The sequence below is a fragment of the Heliangelus exortis genome, chromosome 5 (genome assembly GCF_036169615.1).
Source record: "Heliangelus exortis chromosome 5, bHelExo1.hap1, whole genome shotgun sequence".
Taxonomy (NCBI): Eukaryota; Metazoa; Chordata; class Aves; order Apodiformes; family Trochilidae; genus Heliangelus; species Heliangelus exortis.
This window is the reverse complement of record NC_092426.1, coordinates 35,520,032-35,533,301: the sequence shown is the minus strand read 5'-3', so window position 1 is coordinate 35,533,301 and position 13,270 is coordinate 35,520,032. Positions and strand designations below refer to the sequence as shown.

General features: G+C 42.2%; 1 protein-coding gene across 13 annotated transcripts in view; it reads left to right on the top strand.

Moving 5' to 3' along the window:
• Positions 1–13,270, top strand: part of DPF3 (double PHD fingers 3) — a 166,609-nt gene that overhangs the window by 88,482 nt on the left and 64,857 nt on the right. For all 13 annotated transcript variants that reach the window (XR_011726034.1, XR_011726031.1, XR_011726033.1 and 10 more), the window contains exon 4: positions 12,228–12,355. Coding sequence is in view for 9 of the 13 variants with exons in the window: in XM_071744554.1 (XP_071600655.1) it covers positions 12,228–12,355 (128 nt within the window). In the remaining 4 variants the exon portion in view is untranslated. The remainder of the gene's footprint in view (positions 1–12,227; positions 12,356–13,270) is intronic.

Below are 13,270 nucleotides of genomic sequence, written 5' to 3'. Positions count from 1 at the left end.
AGGACATTACCTGTTGTAGGTAGGCACTAAAGACAACAGTGAGCAGCAATTTCCATCTGCTATAGCTATGGTTCTTAGTGTAGGAAAAAGGATGAAAAGTTTACTCCTTTTGATGGAAATTATGCACTTCTGAATGCATGTGATTGCCCTTGGGACGTATGGGGCTGATGTCTTAGGAGCACATATGGTCATGATTAATATCCTGTGCATGTCCTACAGAGCTGTAGTGAAAACATTTTTGTTGTTGGCCTAAAATAAACAGCGTGGCATGATGGGAATAAAAGACAATTTTTCAGAACTGGCCCAGTTAGAATGCTAAAACTACATTTAAGTACTGTAAGCAAGTGACTTATTTCTCTGTATTTTTGAGAGATGGTGAATTCACCTTCTTGTGAATTCCTTGGTGCAGTGTCAGTGAGTGACACAGTTGCAGATATGTGCTGCTCTGACAGAGTGAGGCTCACAGTTAATTTCTGGAAGGATGCTGTGTTTGTAACTGATGCCATGGGTACATCTGCCATGTAATGCTCATTGCCTAAGTGAGGTAACAGCACTGCAGGAGAACTGGAAACACAGAGGCTGTATCTGTGAGCAATGCTATAGACCAGGACAGTGTCAGCAAACAAAGATACCATTAACTATAGAGGAAGAAGTCAGGATTAAGTGCTTTGTGCCTCTGAAGCTGCTATGCTAGAGCTGGCACTATAAACCTAATTACAGTATATTCTTCCAGGGAGCTTTCTGTTAATATCTGAATGGGCAAAATAAAAGAATTAACCTCTGTCTGCTAAAGATACCCCAAGAACATCCGAACTCTCAGCAAGTGCTACAGATGGAACCAGAGCGCATCCAACTTTTTTGTTTTGCCTTTCAATCCTGAATCTTAATTAGTTCCCTACTGCTTTAGTACATGCACAACATTGTAATAGTTATAAGGATTTACTCCAATCCACGTTGCCATTTCCACAATTCACTCTTTCATACCAGTGGCAATTCTCTCCCCCTGCATTTAGGAATGGCGTAAAGAAAACTAAATGGCCAGGGGTGTAGCTGCAGATTGATGAGGTTGTCACATCATTCCCCTCACTGTTTTCTTCCGACCTGCACTGTGCTCTAATAGATGGATGATTGCTGGGGGAGGGAGTTGGCAAATCCCACAGCCAGATGTTCAGGGATGGACAGAGCGACCTTCTCAAGGAACCCAGAGGGAGTGTAACTGTGTCCTTCCCAGGGAGAAGGACGCTCAGGTGCCTCCGGCTGCCCGTGCTTCTCTCTCTTTTCAAAAGAGAGCACAAATGGGCTCAGCATGGCTGCAAGGATGGATGTTTCTCAGGGCCTGGTGGGAAATGACCACTCATCCGTCTCTTCACTGTGCCTGCAGCCATCAATCTTGTAGCCCAGCACAGCAGCTCCTTTGGCTTAGTTTGCTTCAATCTTAGATGAACAAAGGGAAAGGAAAGCTGAGCAGGGGGAAAGGAGAGAAGAGCAACTCCTCTCTCTTTCCCTGTTTTCCTCTTCCGTGGATTTCTCTCCTTCTTCCCCACTGCCATCTATTTTCACGGTGTTTTGAAAGGTGTGGAAAAGGCCCAGAATGTGTATTTTCAGGATCGAGAAGCTTACAGCATTCCTCTGTTAGCAGAGAGGAGAAAGGAGAGAGATACTGAAAAGGCACCAATCAAGGACCAAAGCTTTCATTTTTCTGACAATTTTCAGTTTCCAGAACAAGCCTGCCATAGTTCAGCTGCAGTAGGCAAGGAGATGGAATATCAGAGCTTTCCTCAATCTTTCTGTTTTTCTCTAGTGCTCCTCTTCATCCCTTCCTCAATGCCACTTTAGTGTTTCCAGGTGTGTACTTCACCTCTTCATTCCTGTTCCATTCAAAAAGCAATTAACAGGGCCACGTGATGGGGCTTTCTGGAGAAAGACAAGTACTGATGTCCAGAGCCATAATGCCAACAGTAAAAAGTCTGCTTGATGTAACAGGGCCGGGGCTGCCCAAGCTCATCCAGCACCCTTGGTTCCTACTGTGAAACTGGAGGTTATGACAATATCTTTGTAGCAGTTGATAATGCAGCCCATCAGAATAAAACCCATTCAGATTTATATGCTTGTACACTTAGCACTAAATTAATTGATCTCAGCACTGAACCCGGCTGGAGCAGTTTTTGCCTGAAATACTCAGATTTTATGTACTTGAAACCAGGCTGGAAGGAAAAGAGATGCGTGAAGTTACTACTTGCTGAACTCTCACAGCTGGGGTCTTTTTTTTTCTTGGGGACCTGTAATGGGGTTGCTTATTCTGTCTTCCTCCAAAAATTCTTGCCTCCAGATCTCATAACAGAACACATTTGGCTTATTTTGGAGAAGGCTTATTTAAGAATAGCATTGTTCTGATTAGCACTGCCCTACTGCGGTGTCTGACTGATTTATTAAAAAAAACCCATATTCTGCATTTACTTTTTAATTTTTCTGGCTGACCTCAATGATGTAAGCATCAGGTCTGAAAGAGCCATACTACTCTGCAGAAATATGGTAGGAGATTTCTCTCTCCCAGTTTTTTCTGTAGGCAAAGAACCGAGATTTTCCAGGCATGGATGAAGCATATTAGGAGATTAGAAGTCCAGTTAAGCACTGACACTTCTCTAAAGTGACTTTTCTAAAAACAGATATTGGACAAAGATGTGTGAGGAATCTTTACCTGCTTGCAACCCAAATGTGCTATCTGGGGTGAACAGACTTAGGCCAAGAGGGGGAAAATTTGTACCATCACGGGTTTAAAGAGCTACTTTGCATTCTGTCCTGAGGTTGTTTTTTTTCATTTGGTTGTGGGTTTTTTTTGTTTTTTTGGATTTTTGTTTGCTGGATTGTTTTGATTGGTTGGTTTTTGGGTTTTTTTGTGTTTTTTTTTGGGGGGGGGTGTTTTTTGTTTGTTTGTTTTTTGTTGTTGTTTTGTTGTTTGTTTTTTCCTTTTAACCATAAACCTAAAGCAGAAACCCTCAAGGAAAACATTTGTTAAGTGAAAACCAGTTTCTCCTCCCCCTCACCTTGCATGAGCAGGATTTACAAGTGGGCACAAGACCTTTCTGAATGGGGATGTTTTCTGTAGAAAACAGAGAGCATCATTTTCCAACCTGTGCATTTAATTGTGCCCCTTTTGAATCAATGGTTGTATTTTCTGCCACTGCGCGTTTTGCCTCTCTGCAAATTTTGAAAAAGACAAATCTTCTTCATGTTTTCATGACACAGCCAACCCCAGATGGCACATCTGTGTCTCGGGATGCCCTCTGGCTGGCCTGTTGGCAGGCATTCCCATGGCTTTGAAGGTCACCTTGTTTATACCTTGCCTTTTTCCCCCTCCCTATTCAGAGTCTTGCTGAGCCTGCAGGCTGGGCTTCACCATCTGCATTTTCTCTGGTGCCATTAATCTTCCTGTTTACCATTCTGTTATTAATTCTAGAGTTCACCTTTTTGTCTAAAGGCTTTATAGGCCTCTTGGAATTTCTTGCCTTTTTGTGGCAAGAGATCTGAGCATCTCAGTAGATGATTTGCTTTATTCTTTCCCATTTCTGAAAGGATACCTACTAGCATCTCTTGCCGTTTTTCTGTTACAAACCATCTTTCTTATAACAACATTTTCAATTCCATAGCTTCCTTTATGCATCTTACTGTATGAGTAAATATTATCCTCCTCCCTTGGAATCTGTGAATTTGCCATGGAAATCTACTATCTGTGGAAATAGTCTTGCTTTTCCAATGTTCTTCTTGTCTGTAAAAAAACACAAAAAACGTGTTTAAACCTGCCTTTACAAGAACCTGTAAGAACACCTTGCATTTTTGGTGCATTTATTTGAATGCCTGAATGCCTATGAATATTAACCAAGCCCTACCAAGCCCCAGAGGATGGATGAAGACTATCTCCATTTGACAGATGATGGAAAAGCAGAGGGTACCTTTGTTAGAGTTTGGCCCAATATCACATGGGGAGAGAGCAGTGGTGCCAAGGGCAGCACCTAGAGAGATTTTTTTCCTACTTGATCCCAAAATCATTGCCACTTTGCTGCTGCCTTTCTCCTCTGCAGTGCTTTATGTTTGGTATCTACCCAGCCAGGAGTGCTGGACCAGCTCTGCTTGGCACAGCCAACTTCTTCTGGCACTGCCCACGTGGATGTGGCTCTCTTGCTTCCCTGGGCTGCTGAGTGCTGTCAAGTGGGAGCTTTGCAGGATCAGGACCAGGACACCTGGAATCTGACTGAGCAGTGCTAATAAGCCCTGCTGGATCCTCACTGATACCTTCAGAGCTGACTGGGGGTCTCTGCCTGGTCCCCAGCACTTCTGGCTTTAGCAAGACCTTGCTAGTGCCTCATTGTGCAGGCACATGGAGCCAGCCAGAGCTGAGCACTGGGCTTGAGTGAATAACCCCCTCAGTCTGGGGCATGAGAAAGTGCAGAGAATCATTGCAGGACTCAGATTGGCTTTGGCAGCTTTATCAGCTCTGGCTTAGTGCTGGTTCTGCTAGGCCTGGGCTGAATTAATTGGGATGCTTGTGCACTGCAGTTGAGAGATAACTGCATTACAGAGATTTATCTGTTACTAAAGGTATCCCCTCTACTGTCTTTGATAAGGAAGAAGAGAAGCTATGCAGAATCTCACAGAATTTGCAGCAAGGTTAGGGCATAGCTGGTTTTATGCATGGTTTATGTATGAGTTTGCATTCAGTATGAGTGGGTTTATTCAGTGCTGTAACGTATGGAAATTGTGCAGTTGGTGCAGTGGAGGTCCAGTCCTTGTTGCCATTTGCAGAGTGTGGCCCTGCTGTGTGGTGTGGGACCAAGTGCTCTTTGCTGATAGCTGCCTGGGTACTGGGCAGTAATCAGATTCTGGTTCTTGGGATGGGTCAAAAGCCCCATCCATCCGTGGGGATGTCTATCCAGCCCCTTGCAGAGAGGTGGTCTCAATTATTCTCTTACTCCGACCAGGCCAGAAGCCCTGTCAGGGTATTGCCAAACCCAAAGGCATGGACTTTATAGTCAGGAATTTTCCCTGAACTGGAGCAGTTCCCCAGCCTCTGTGCCTTGATATTGCTTCCAGTGTTGCCTGATGCTGCAAAAGTCCTGGTGTGGTGAAAACCCATCTAGAACAGAAAAGCAGGGGTGAACAGAACACAGATGAGTGTTAAAATAATGTTACTGAATAGAGATATTTCTTTATGATTTGAGCCCTGAGGGTAGTTACCTGATCCAGCATTTAGCCTGATACTGTAATTTGGCAGTCATTGAGAAGCAGGTATGGTATATTATATGTGACAATGATCTGTGCTGAGAAATAAATCTGTAAAGAACTTCCAAGAGACTACTGACAGGAGAGTTGGGTTTGGGTTTTGGTGGGTTTTTTCCTGTTTGTTTTTTGGGTTTTTTTTTTTGAGAGAGAAATTTTATAGAGGCATTCTACTCTGCCAAAGAAATACAGCTGCTTGTCAAGTTCACATTTTGATGAGAGGTTAAGCTAAACAATGCTTAACCTTATGCTTCTGCTGTTTTCTACAGTCTTCTTTCTTCCTCTTGTTTAGCTGTAACTTCCAGGGGTGTATTTTAGGTAGGGGCTGATAGAAGCTTTACACTGGATCCTGATCTTCAAGCGCAAAGTTGTCCTCATATTTTTTTTTCTGCAGGTTACACCCATGCTGAAGAGCAAAAACATACAGGCCCTCCTTATCATACCTTCCTCTCTCTTTCATCTTTTCACTTTCCCCACTGTCCCTTGCTCCCACACAACATCACCATGAGACTGACATCTTTGCAGGAGACACTGGGATTTTCCAGTCTCGCAGTGCTCTGTAGAGCAAACCTCATAAGTACCTAAAATTTGGAAAAACTGTTTATGAAGATTCATTTCAGAGCTCTATGGAACCCTGTGGCTCCACCCTGAAGAGGAGTTTTCACTTCAAGGCAGATAGTCAGCCAAGCTGTTCTTTCCACACCAAATGGTTTGTTTCTGAGGAAACAAATACTGCCTTGTTTTCAAGTCGTCTTACTCCTGACCCTGGTTTATCATTCTCTTTGATGGAAACCTTGTTCTCACCATGGCCTTGTTTACCTTGATAATACAATAATATACATGAGGTTTGAGGGTGGGACTGGCAGCGGAGACCAAGAGCTGCTGGAGAAGCCTTACAGAAGCCTTACAGTACAGCCATGGCTTCATTGCATCTGGCTTGCATTAAAAGTAAAGTGAATTTGCTGTTTAGTAGTCTCTAGGTGCATTTTTTTTGGCTTATGGACTCATTGTGAGGGTCTGTGTTATCAGAAGTCTGGTCTCAGGGGAAAGTCCAGGGTGGGAGCATACAGAAAGTCCTGTGGACCAGGGTTGGTAGAACTGGTACTCGGAAAGTTGGCTACAGATGGGTGGTGAATTGCTGTGGTGTTGGGGGAAGAGGCACCGTGGAAGGTCAGGATGAAAGGGTAACAGCAATAACAGGAGCATCTGCCCCTGGGATATCAGGAGAGGGTGCAGTGAAAGAAGGCTTTTGAAGATCCACATCTTCAGGAAGATTGAAGATCTGTGCTGCACTGTGCTGGCAGAGACATGCTTAGGAATAAAGCTTGCAGAGCCCTGCTGTTAGTATGCCTGGCTCTGGACACTGCTGTGAATGCATCAATTCCAAGGACGCAAACAAATCACTGTACTGGCCATGAACATAACAAGCAAGAAAGAAAACAAGCAAAGGAGAGTCCGATTGTGCAGGCACAGGAAAACAACACAATCCAGCTATTCACATAAGGGATTGTCTCCTCTTTCTTTCTTAAGGGATTCCATCCCCCCTGCCCCCACCCTTTGCTCCCTAACGGTATATTTGTGCCTTGGAGATGTGGAGATGAGCATATGATGGATGGATGGATGCTGCTTGTCTGGGTTTTTCACCACCATTTCCCCTGGGGCACTCTGTCTGCTGGCAGAGAGCACCATCCCAAAAGATGGTATCTTTTGCAAACTCGACAGCTAACAGACAGCTTCTCTCTCTGCATATTTCCCCAAAGAAGAGCAGGCTTAATCTGGTTTTTATATGGCATATTTCATTATAATCTTTTTGACTTCCCATGTTCCCAATGCACCATCATAAATAAAATGCTGGGGGTGGGAACAGGAGAGGTGCTGAGGCTTCACACTCTTGTGACACTGATAGATTCTCATTTTAAACTGTCATGGGATTTAATTGCTTGCTGAGCCACTGCTCTGCACTTTCAGACACATCCTGCCACATCCTCTTAATGAGCTTAGTGGCTGCATTCACTCAGCAGTAGTTCTGTTTGCTGTGAATTAGGTGGCTTTTTCAGACCACCTATATGATTTTAAAGAGGTAGTGGTTATTAAGGGAAGATCCTTGGGTTTATCCATCTAGAACAGCACTTTGTGATCTCTTAATATATAGTTTCCTCTGGCACTCTTTATGTTCCAAAAAAGCCAGCCCTGAGAAACAAAAATGCAAGTATCTATGTGCAAAGTCGGTGTTTGTCTAAGAGGGTTTTTGGAAGCTGGATTGCTTTGGTTTGCATAGTAGCTGTCTCTGGCGTGATAGATCATGCTGGAACTCACCCAATAAGTATCTCTGTTCCCAATTAGAACTGGAAATGGAGCTGCTTACGAGCTCACAGAGATGATGGCTTGGGTGGCAGCTGCTACTGTGGAGATGGAAATGATCCATTGTAAAACAAATACATTGCACTGTATAGAAAAAAGGATGGTTGTTTTTAATTTAGGTTTCGAAGAGACACTGTGAAGTTGCTTAGCGCCCAGTGCCTTGTAAACCCAATTGTAGCATATTTAAAGCCAGGAATTTGGAGCTAGTTTGGTGAATCAAAACTTGAAAGAGCCCACCATTTTGTAGAATTTGTGAAAATGTGCTTCTTTTGGAGGCAGCAGTTACATAGGAAGCAGACAGAGGAACGATGCTGGCATGGGTGCTCATTCAGATTCTACCACCACAGTCTGAGGACCTTGATAAATAGGTTGCTGCACTGAGCTGGTGAGCAGAAATAACCATGGTCATTTAATCACTATGAAAGGGACTCTGACAAGTTAAGACACATAAATTTAAGTTATATACACATATACCTATTTGAGTTATAATATATGTGCAATATTTAGTAGTGACACCAACAATACGGTGGTTTATTAACACAGGAAGAATTCCTAAATAACATTTTATTTTTTATTGATGATTTTTTGTTGATCTGACACTTGCGGGTCGTATGGTTCTGACTGTTTATTCTGTCTCCTAAAGTAACCAGATGCTATTGCCTTTGCAATACTAATCAAAAAGAAATCTATCTACAAGCCTTCCTAATTTTTTATATAAAAGAGTAAGCTTTCAGTTATGCTACTTTTACTACTCGTTATTACTTGTAATAAAGATTATGGTCCCTGAAATTGCGATGTCTGAAGAAGAGTTTGTGATACAAAGTAGGAGTTACAATTGAAAGCGTTTAGAACCATTAGTGGGTAGCAAATATTATTATCTGTATTTAAAAAGGATTTGGATGTGATTCAAGGATTTAAAGACCTATAAATTCTACATGAACATTTGAGAAATTGATTGAAACAGTAATTAGATATAAGCAGTAAAGCACCTGGGAAATGATGATATAGGAGGTTCTAACTGACTCCTCTTTTTTTTTTTTCTTTTTTTTTTCCTAGCAAGGAAAAGCATGTTTCTCTACTTTCTTAAAATTCTTTACATGATATATAAAGGAATAATAGATAAGGAGGTTGACAATTTGCTTAGACTTTCTGAAGACCTCTGGTATTTTATCAGTCTCCAAAGAGAAACAAGGCATTGTCTTGGATCAAAACTTGTAGAATAAAACTTTAAACGAAGAACAATGTGAAACAAAGAACTTTCATTATAGAAAAGGACTAACAGCTGGTGCATCAAGGTTTGGTGTTTGGTCCAGTTGTGTGTTGCATAGTAATGAAGAAACTGGAGAGAAGGGAGTACTTTGTCAACTACAAAGATTTGCACATAATACAAAGTTATTTAGAGCCATTGTGGCCAGGAAGGTTCTGTGCAGGACTCCTTGGGGAGATCTGAAGGTGGTTGGTGAATAGGCAATGGAATGGACATTTTAATTTGTCAGTTATGTGTTTGTATGCATTACTTATATTACAAGTTCTTGTCCCTGCTGCAAGGTTCCTGATTTTGCTTAACATGCACCTTGGACACTGCAGGACACTGCCTGGGGAGTAATACAAAGGATATTGTAATGAATTTGTTTAAATGGATGATGTGGTTTCATTTGGAAATATCAGGTGTGGTATTGGTCCATCTTGGGAAGATTATTGAGGAAGTTCAGAGAGGTCTGACAGGGCAAAGCCATACGGAAAACTTTCCACAGCAGAGTAATAGAATGGATTGTGACTGTTTATCCTCAAAAGGAGAGGAGTAAAAAGAAATTACAAAAAAGGTCTGATGAGGAACACTCCTTCTTTAAAATCATCGTTTAATTGTTGAAATCACTCAGGTGGGAAAATATGGAGGGTAAAAGTGAATCAAAAATCAGGAAGGGCTGAGCTATTTGGGGTACTTCAAGAAGAGCCAGATTTCAGATAACTGGAAGTCACAGCCTGCATTTATCCCTCAAAACTGACCTGTTAGAGATCATGCCAGAGATGAAATGCACTATTAGGGTAGGTGACTTTCCTTGCATTTGCCTCCTGATATACACTCACACCTTCTGCAGCTTCCAATGTGACTGCACAGTGTAGCACAACAAATATCAGAGCAAACAGAGGCAGGTGTGGGGTCACAGCTTAATGTTTCAAGCCTAGAAGAGTCTCTGTCTGACCTTGTTTGAAGCTTCTGACACTGGCTGGCTCCTTCACAAGCAGGACAGTGCATGCAACTGGCCCCACTTCTCTTCTGTGCAGTATTTCCCAGGGAATGGGGGAAGCCTTGATCTTTCAGATGAAAACTAAATTTCAGGTGTTTAATTGGCTTCTCCAGTTTTTCTAGGGTACAGGCAGAAGAGAAAAATACACTTTTCTAGCTTATGTGGGAAAGACCCAGAGAATAAAATAGGAAAGAGAATATTAGGGGTTTAATGAAATGAATTTAAGGATTTCTAGTAGTGTTTAACTATTTCTCCAGGTTAACTGAACTCTCTTTTAGATTTTTGAAGACTTTCATCTCTGAGGGTGCAAAAAGTGCTTGAGAAATACTATTTTCTGTCTTCATTACTGTATATCCTTTACAGATTAGCCCTCTTCCAGGAAGTATTAGCCCTCTTCCAGCCCTCCTCCTGTAATGCAGGAATGCTTTACAAAGATTGAATTAATCAACAAGATGTTGTCTTTGGACCTCTAAAGTTTTTTGTGCTGTAAACTTCACATTCCAGATACGATAGCATCTGCCATCTTCCCCTTTTAGGGGTGCTTAGAAATGAAAATGGAGTCCCAGAAGCTACCAGCAGAGAAGAAAATGAAGGAGTGGAATAGCAGTCAGCTTAGTGGGCAGATGGGAGGCAGCTGCCTTGAGTTTCTCTTCTCTGGATTTGCTGCTCACTAATATAACTTCTTGGTGACTCAATCTCCCCATCAGTAAACTGGGAATAAAAGTATTACTTCATACTGCCTTGTCAGTGGGATGTTGGGTTTAATAATTAAAAAATGTACTGAGAGTTGTGGATGAAAAGTCTCCTGGAGTGTTGCTTAGTGGGAAGTAGGAGAGCCACACAAAACAAGGATGCCTATTAAAGACTGCTGCCAGTTTTTGACCATAAAGCCTACCTTTCCTTCTGGCTTTATGTTCAATAGCTCTGGAACAAAGAGGGAGTAGTTTTCGTGTCATATAGATCCCATTATCCGTCACCCATTCCTTGCTCATTCCCTCTTCTAATACATTTATTTGGCTGAGCATATCCAGAGACAGGCACAGCTTCTCCAGAGTTTGTTTCTGATGCCCTTGGCCTTGCTTCAAGCTTGTTCTCTTGATGGATATATGATGACTCCTTGGATTTTGCAGTCCCCCAGGGTTCTGAGTACAGAGCAAATGCCCTTTTGCACCTAAGCACAGGACTTGGAAGCCCAGCCAAGCCCACAGCCAAGGATGATTGTGAAGGTTCCTTAGTGACTTCAGATTTAAATGTTGGGATTTGCACATAAATCGAGTCTAAAATCCCCTCTTTCTATTGAAATGCCTGGATTTATGATCCAGGGGGAGGTACTAGGAGTTCATACAGGGAAATCTGATTCTGTGATGACTTCCCTGGCTTTTTTATATCTCATGTAAGGGAAAAGTTGGGAAAGGTAGCATAATGGGGTGGGTGTGCAGAGCTTAATGCTGAAAATAGAGTTCTGATTGAATAGACCTCCTTGTCATGAGAAGGGGGATCAGTTCACAGTTGACCCCATCCCATTGTGTGTGTTGTCCTGGGAGTTTCTTTTGAAAATCCCAGTGGTTTAGGTTTCATGCATGGTTTGTACTCAGCCTTTCCCTCCATGAATAGAATAGCTTTTGCTGGAATTTTTGCTGGATTTTCTGTGGTTATTGGCTGAGCAATGCTCTCTCACTTCAGAAGACTTGAGCAAGCATGTTGTGGAAGCACTGATCAGAGACCCCAAATCATTTGCTGGCTTAGAGTTTTTCATATATAGAACAAAAATATTCCTGGAACATGATTGCCCCCAGGAAACAGACTCTACTTTGCTGACCCAGGTGGCAGTGGTCATTCTTTATTTGAATTGCAGGAGTGATTTGGGGCTTCATAAACACTTGAATTTCTGCCTGGCAGAGTTTACAACTTTTGGTTAATAGAAAGGCAGGGAGTTTCAGGCAGCCCAGGGAACACAACCCAGTCCTAAAAGATGAGAAGTGGACAGGGCTGTGAAATAAGGACACCAGGTGCTAATTTGTGAGCATCGGTTCCGTCCATTATTACTTTATACATCTATTGGCCTAGAGGAAGGAGTTCATTTTAGAAGGGAGAGAGTACTTGAGAAATCCATACCTGGCATTGTCAGGTGAAGAGCAATTCAGGATGCCTCCTGCCATAGGGTTGCTCTGAAAGGGCTCCTGTGGGAGCAGGGTAAAAGCCAGGATCTATGAGGAAAACTGGATTCTTCCCGAGGTATATTTTAACATCCTGAAAGCCTCTCAGTCTTCTGCTTGTCCTCTCTGCCCTTCTGTTTGTTAGCTGTCTGGGGGAGACATAGACAGTCAGTGTGTTGTTTTTCAGAAGTTGATCTGCCTCTGAAAAAGGATGGGTTCACCTCAGAAAGCACAACTCTGGAAGCCCTGCTGCGTGGAGAGGGAATAGAGAAAAAAACGGACACTAAAGAAGAAGACACTATACAGGAGATCCAGGTAAAAGAGAGCCCCATGCCCTGACAGAAGGGCTGCTTTTCACAGTTTGTCTCTAAGCCTAGCAGATTTTGTCCTGTGGCAGAACAGTGCCTCTGTTGATAGTTGTGTCATTCTCCTGTCAAGTTGTTATCAAACCATTGTGCTACACCATGATGAGCTGAGGATCTCACACACTTCTCCTGTCACAAGGATCTTGGTCATTTAGTTGTGTTCTGCACGGGAATTTCTTTCACAGCACTATGAGGTGATTACACATAAAACTGAAAAGCAGAGATGGGTCCAAACCATAAAATGAATTTAATGCCTCATATTTGAAGTGTATTTGGACAGGGATTTGAATTTGGATTCACAGCTTCTGACTGTAGACAAAAATGTGTTGTTGCCTTGCTTGTTTTGGATGTTTGCTTTTGGTTTTTTGTGGTTGTTTTTTTTATTTGTTTGTTTTCTGAAAAGCCTTCAGGAAGAATAGAAGCAAAACAAATAATTAAAAATACTCGTATCTTAATTATCTCAGTTATTATTAGTGATGCATGTATGAGGAATATTGCCTCTTCACACACATTATGGATTGAAAGTTATTCATCAAGATTTCATTTCATCCTTTAGCAATTAAAAGCAGAAACACATTTGTGGGTCTGTCATAGCAGGAATTCAGCTAATATAAAGAGTTCTTTTATAAGTGCGTGCCACTTTATAAAGTCATTTTAAATCACTAGGAAACTGGACCTCTCCTAGGGGAGCAGCAGTACTTCTTTGGGGATTCTAAACTATCATTGTGCTGTATTAGAGATTTTTAGCAAGAGCCACTGGCAATGTCTCAAACTTGGTTATTTTGGCTGAGGTACAACATGTTGCATCTATACCTAAAACTAGTAAAAATCTGAGTGGGCAGCCCCGTGCTAAATGAAACAGAAG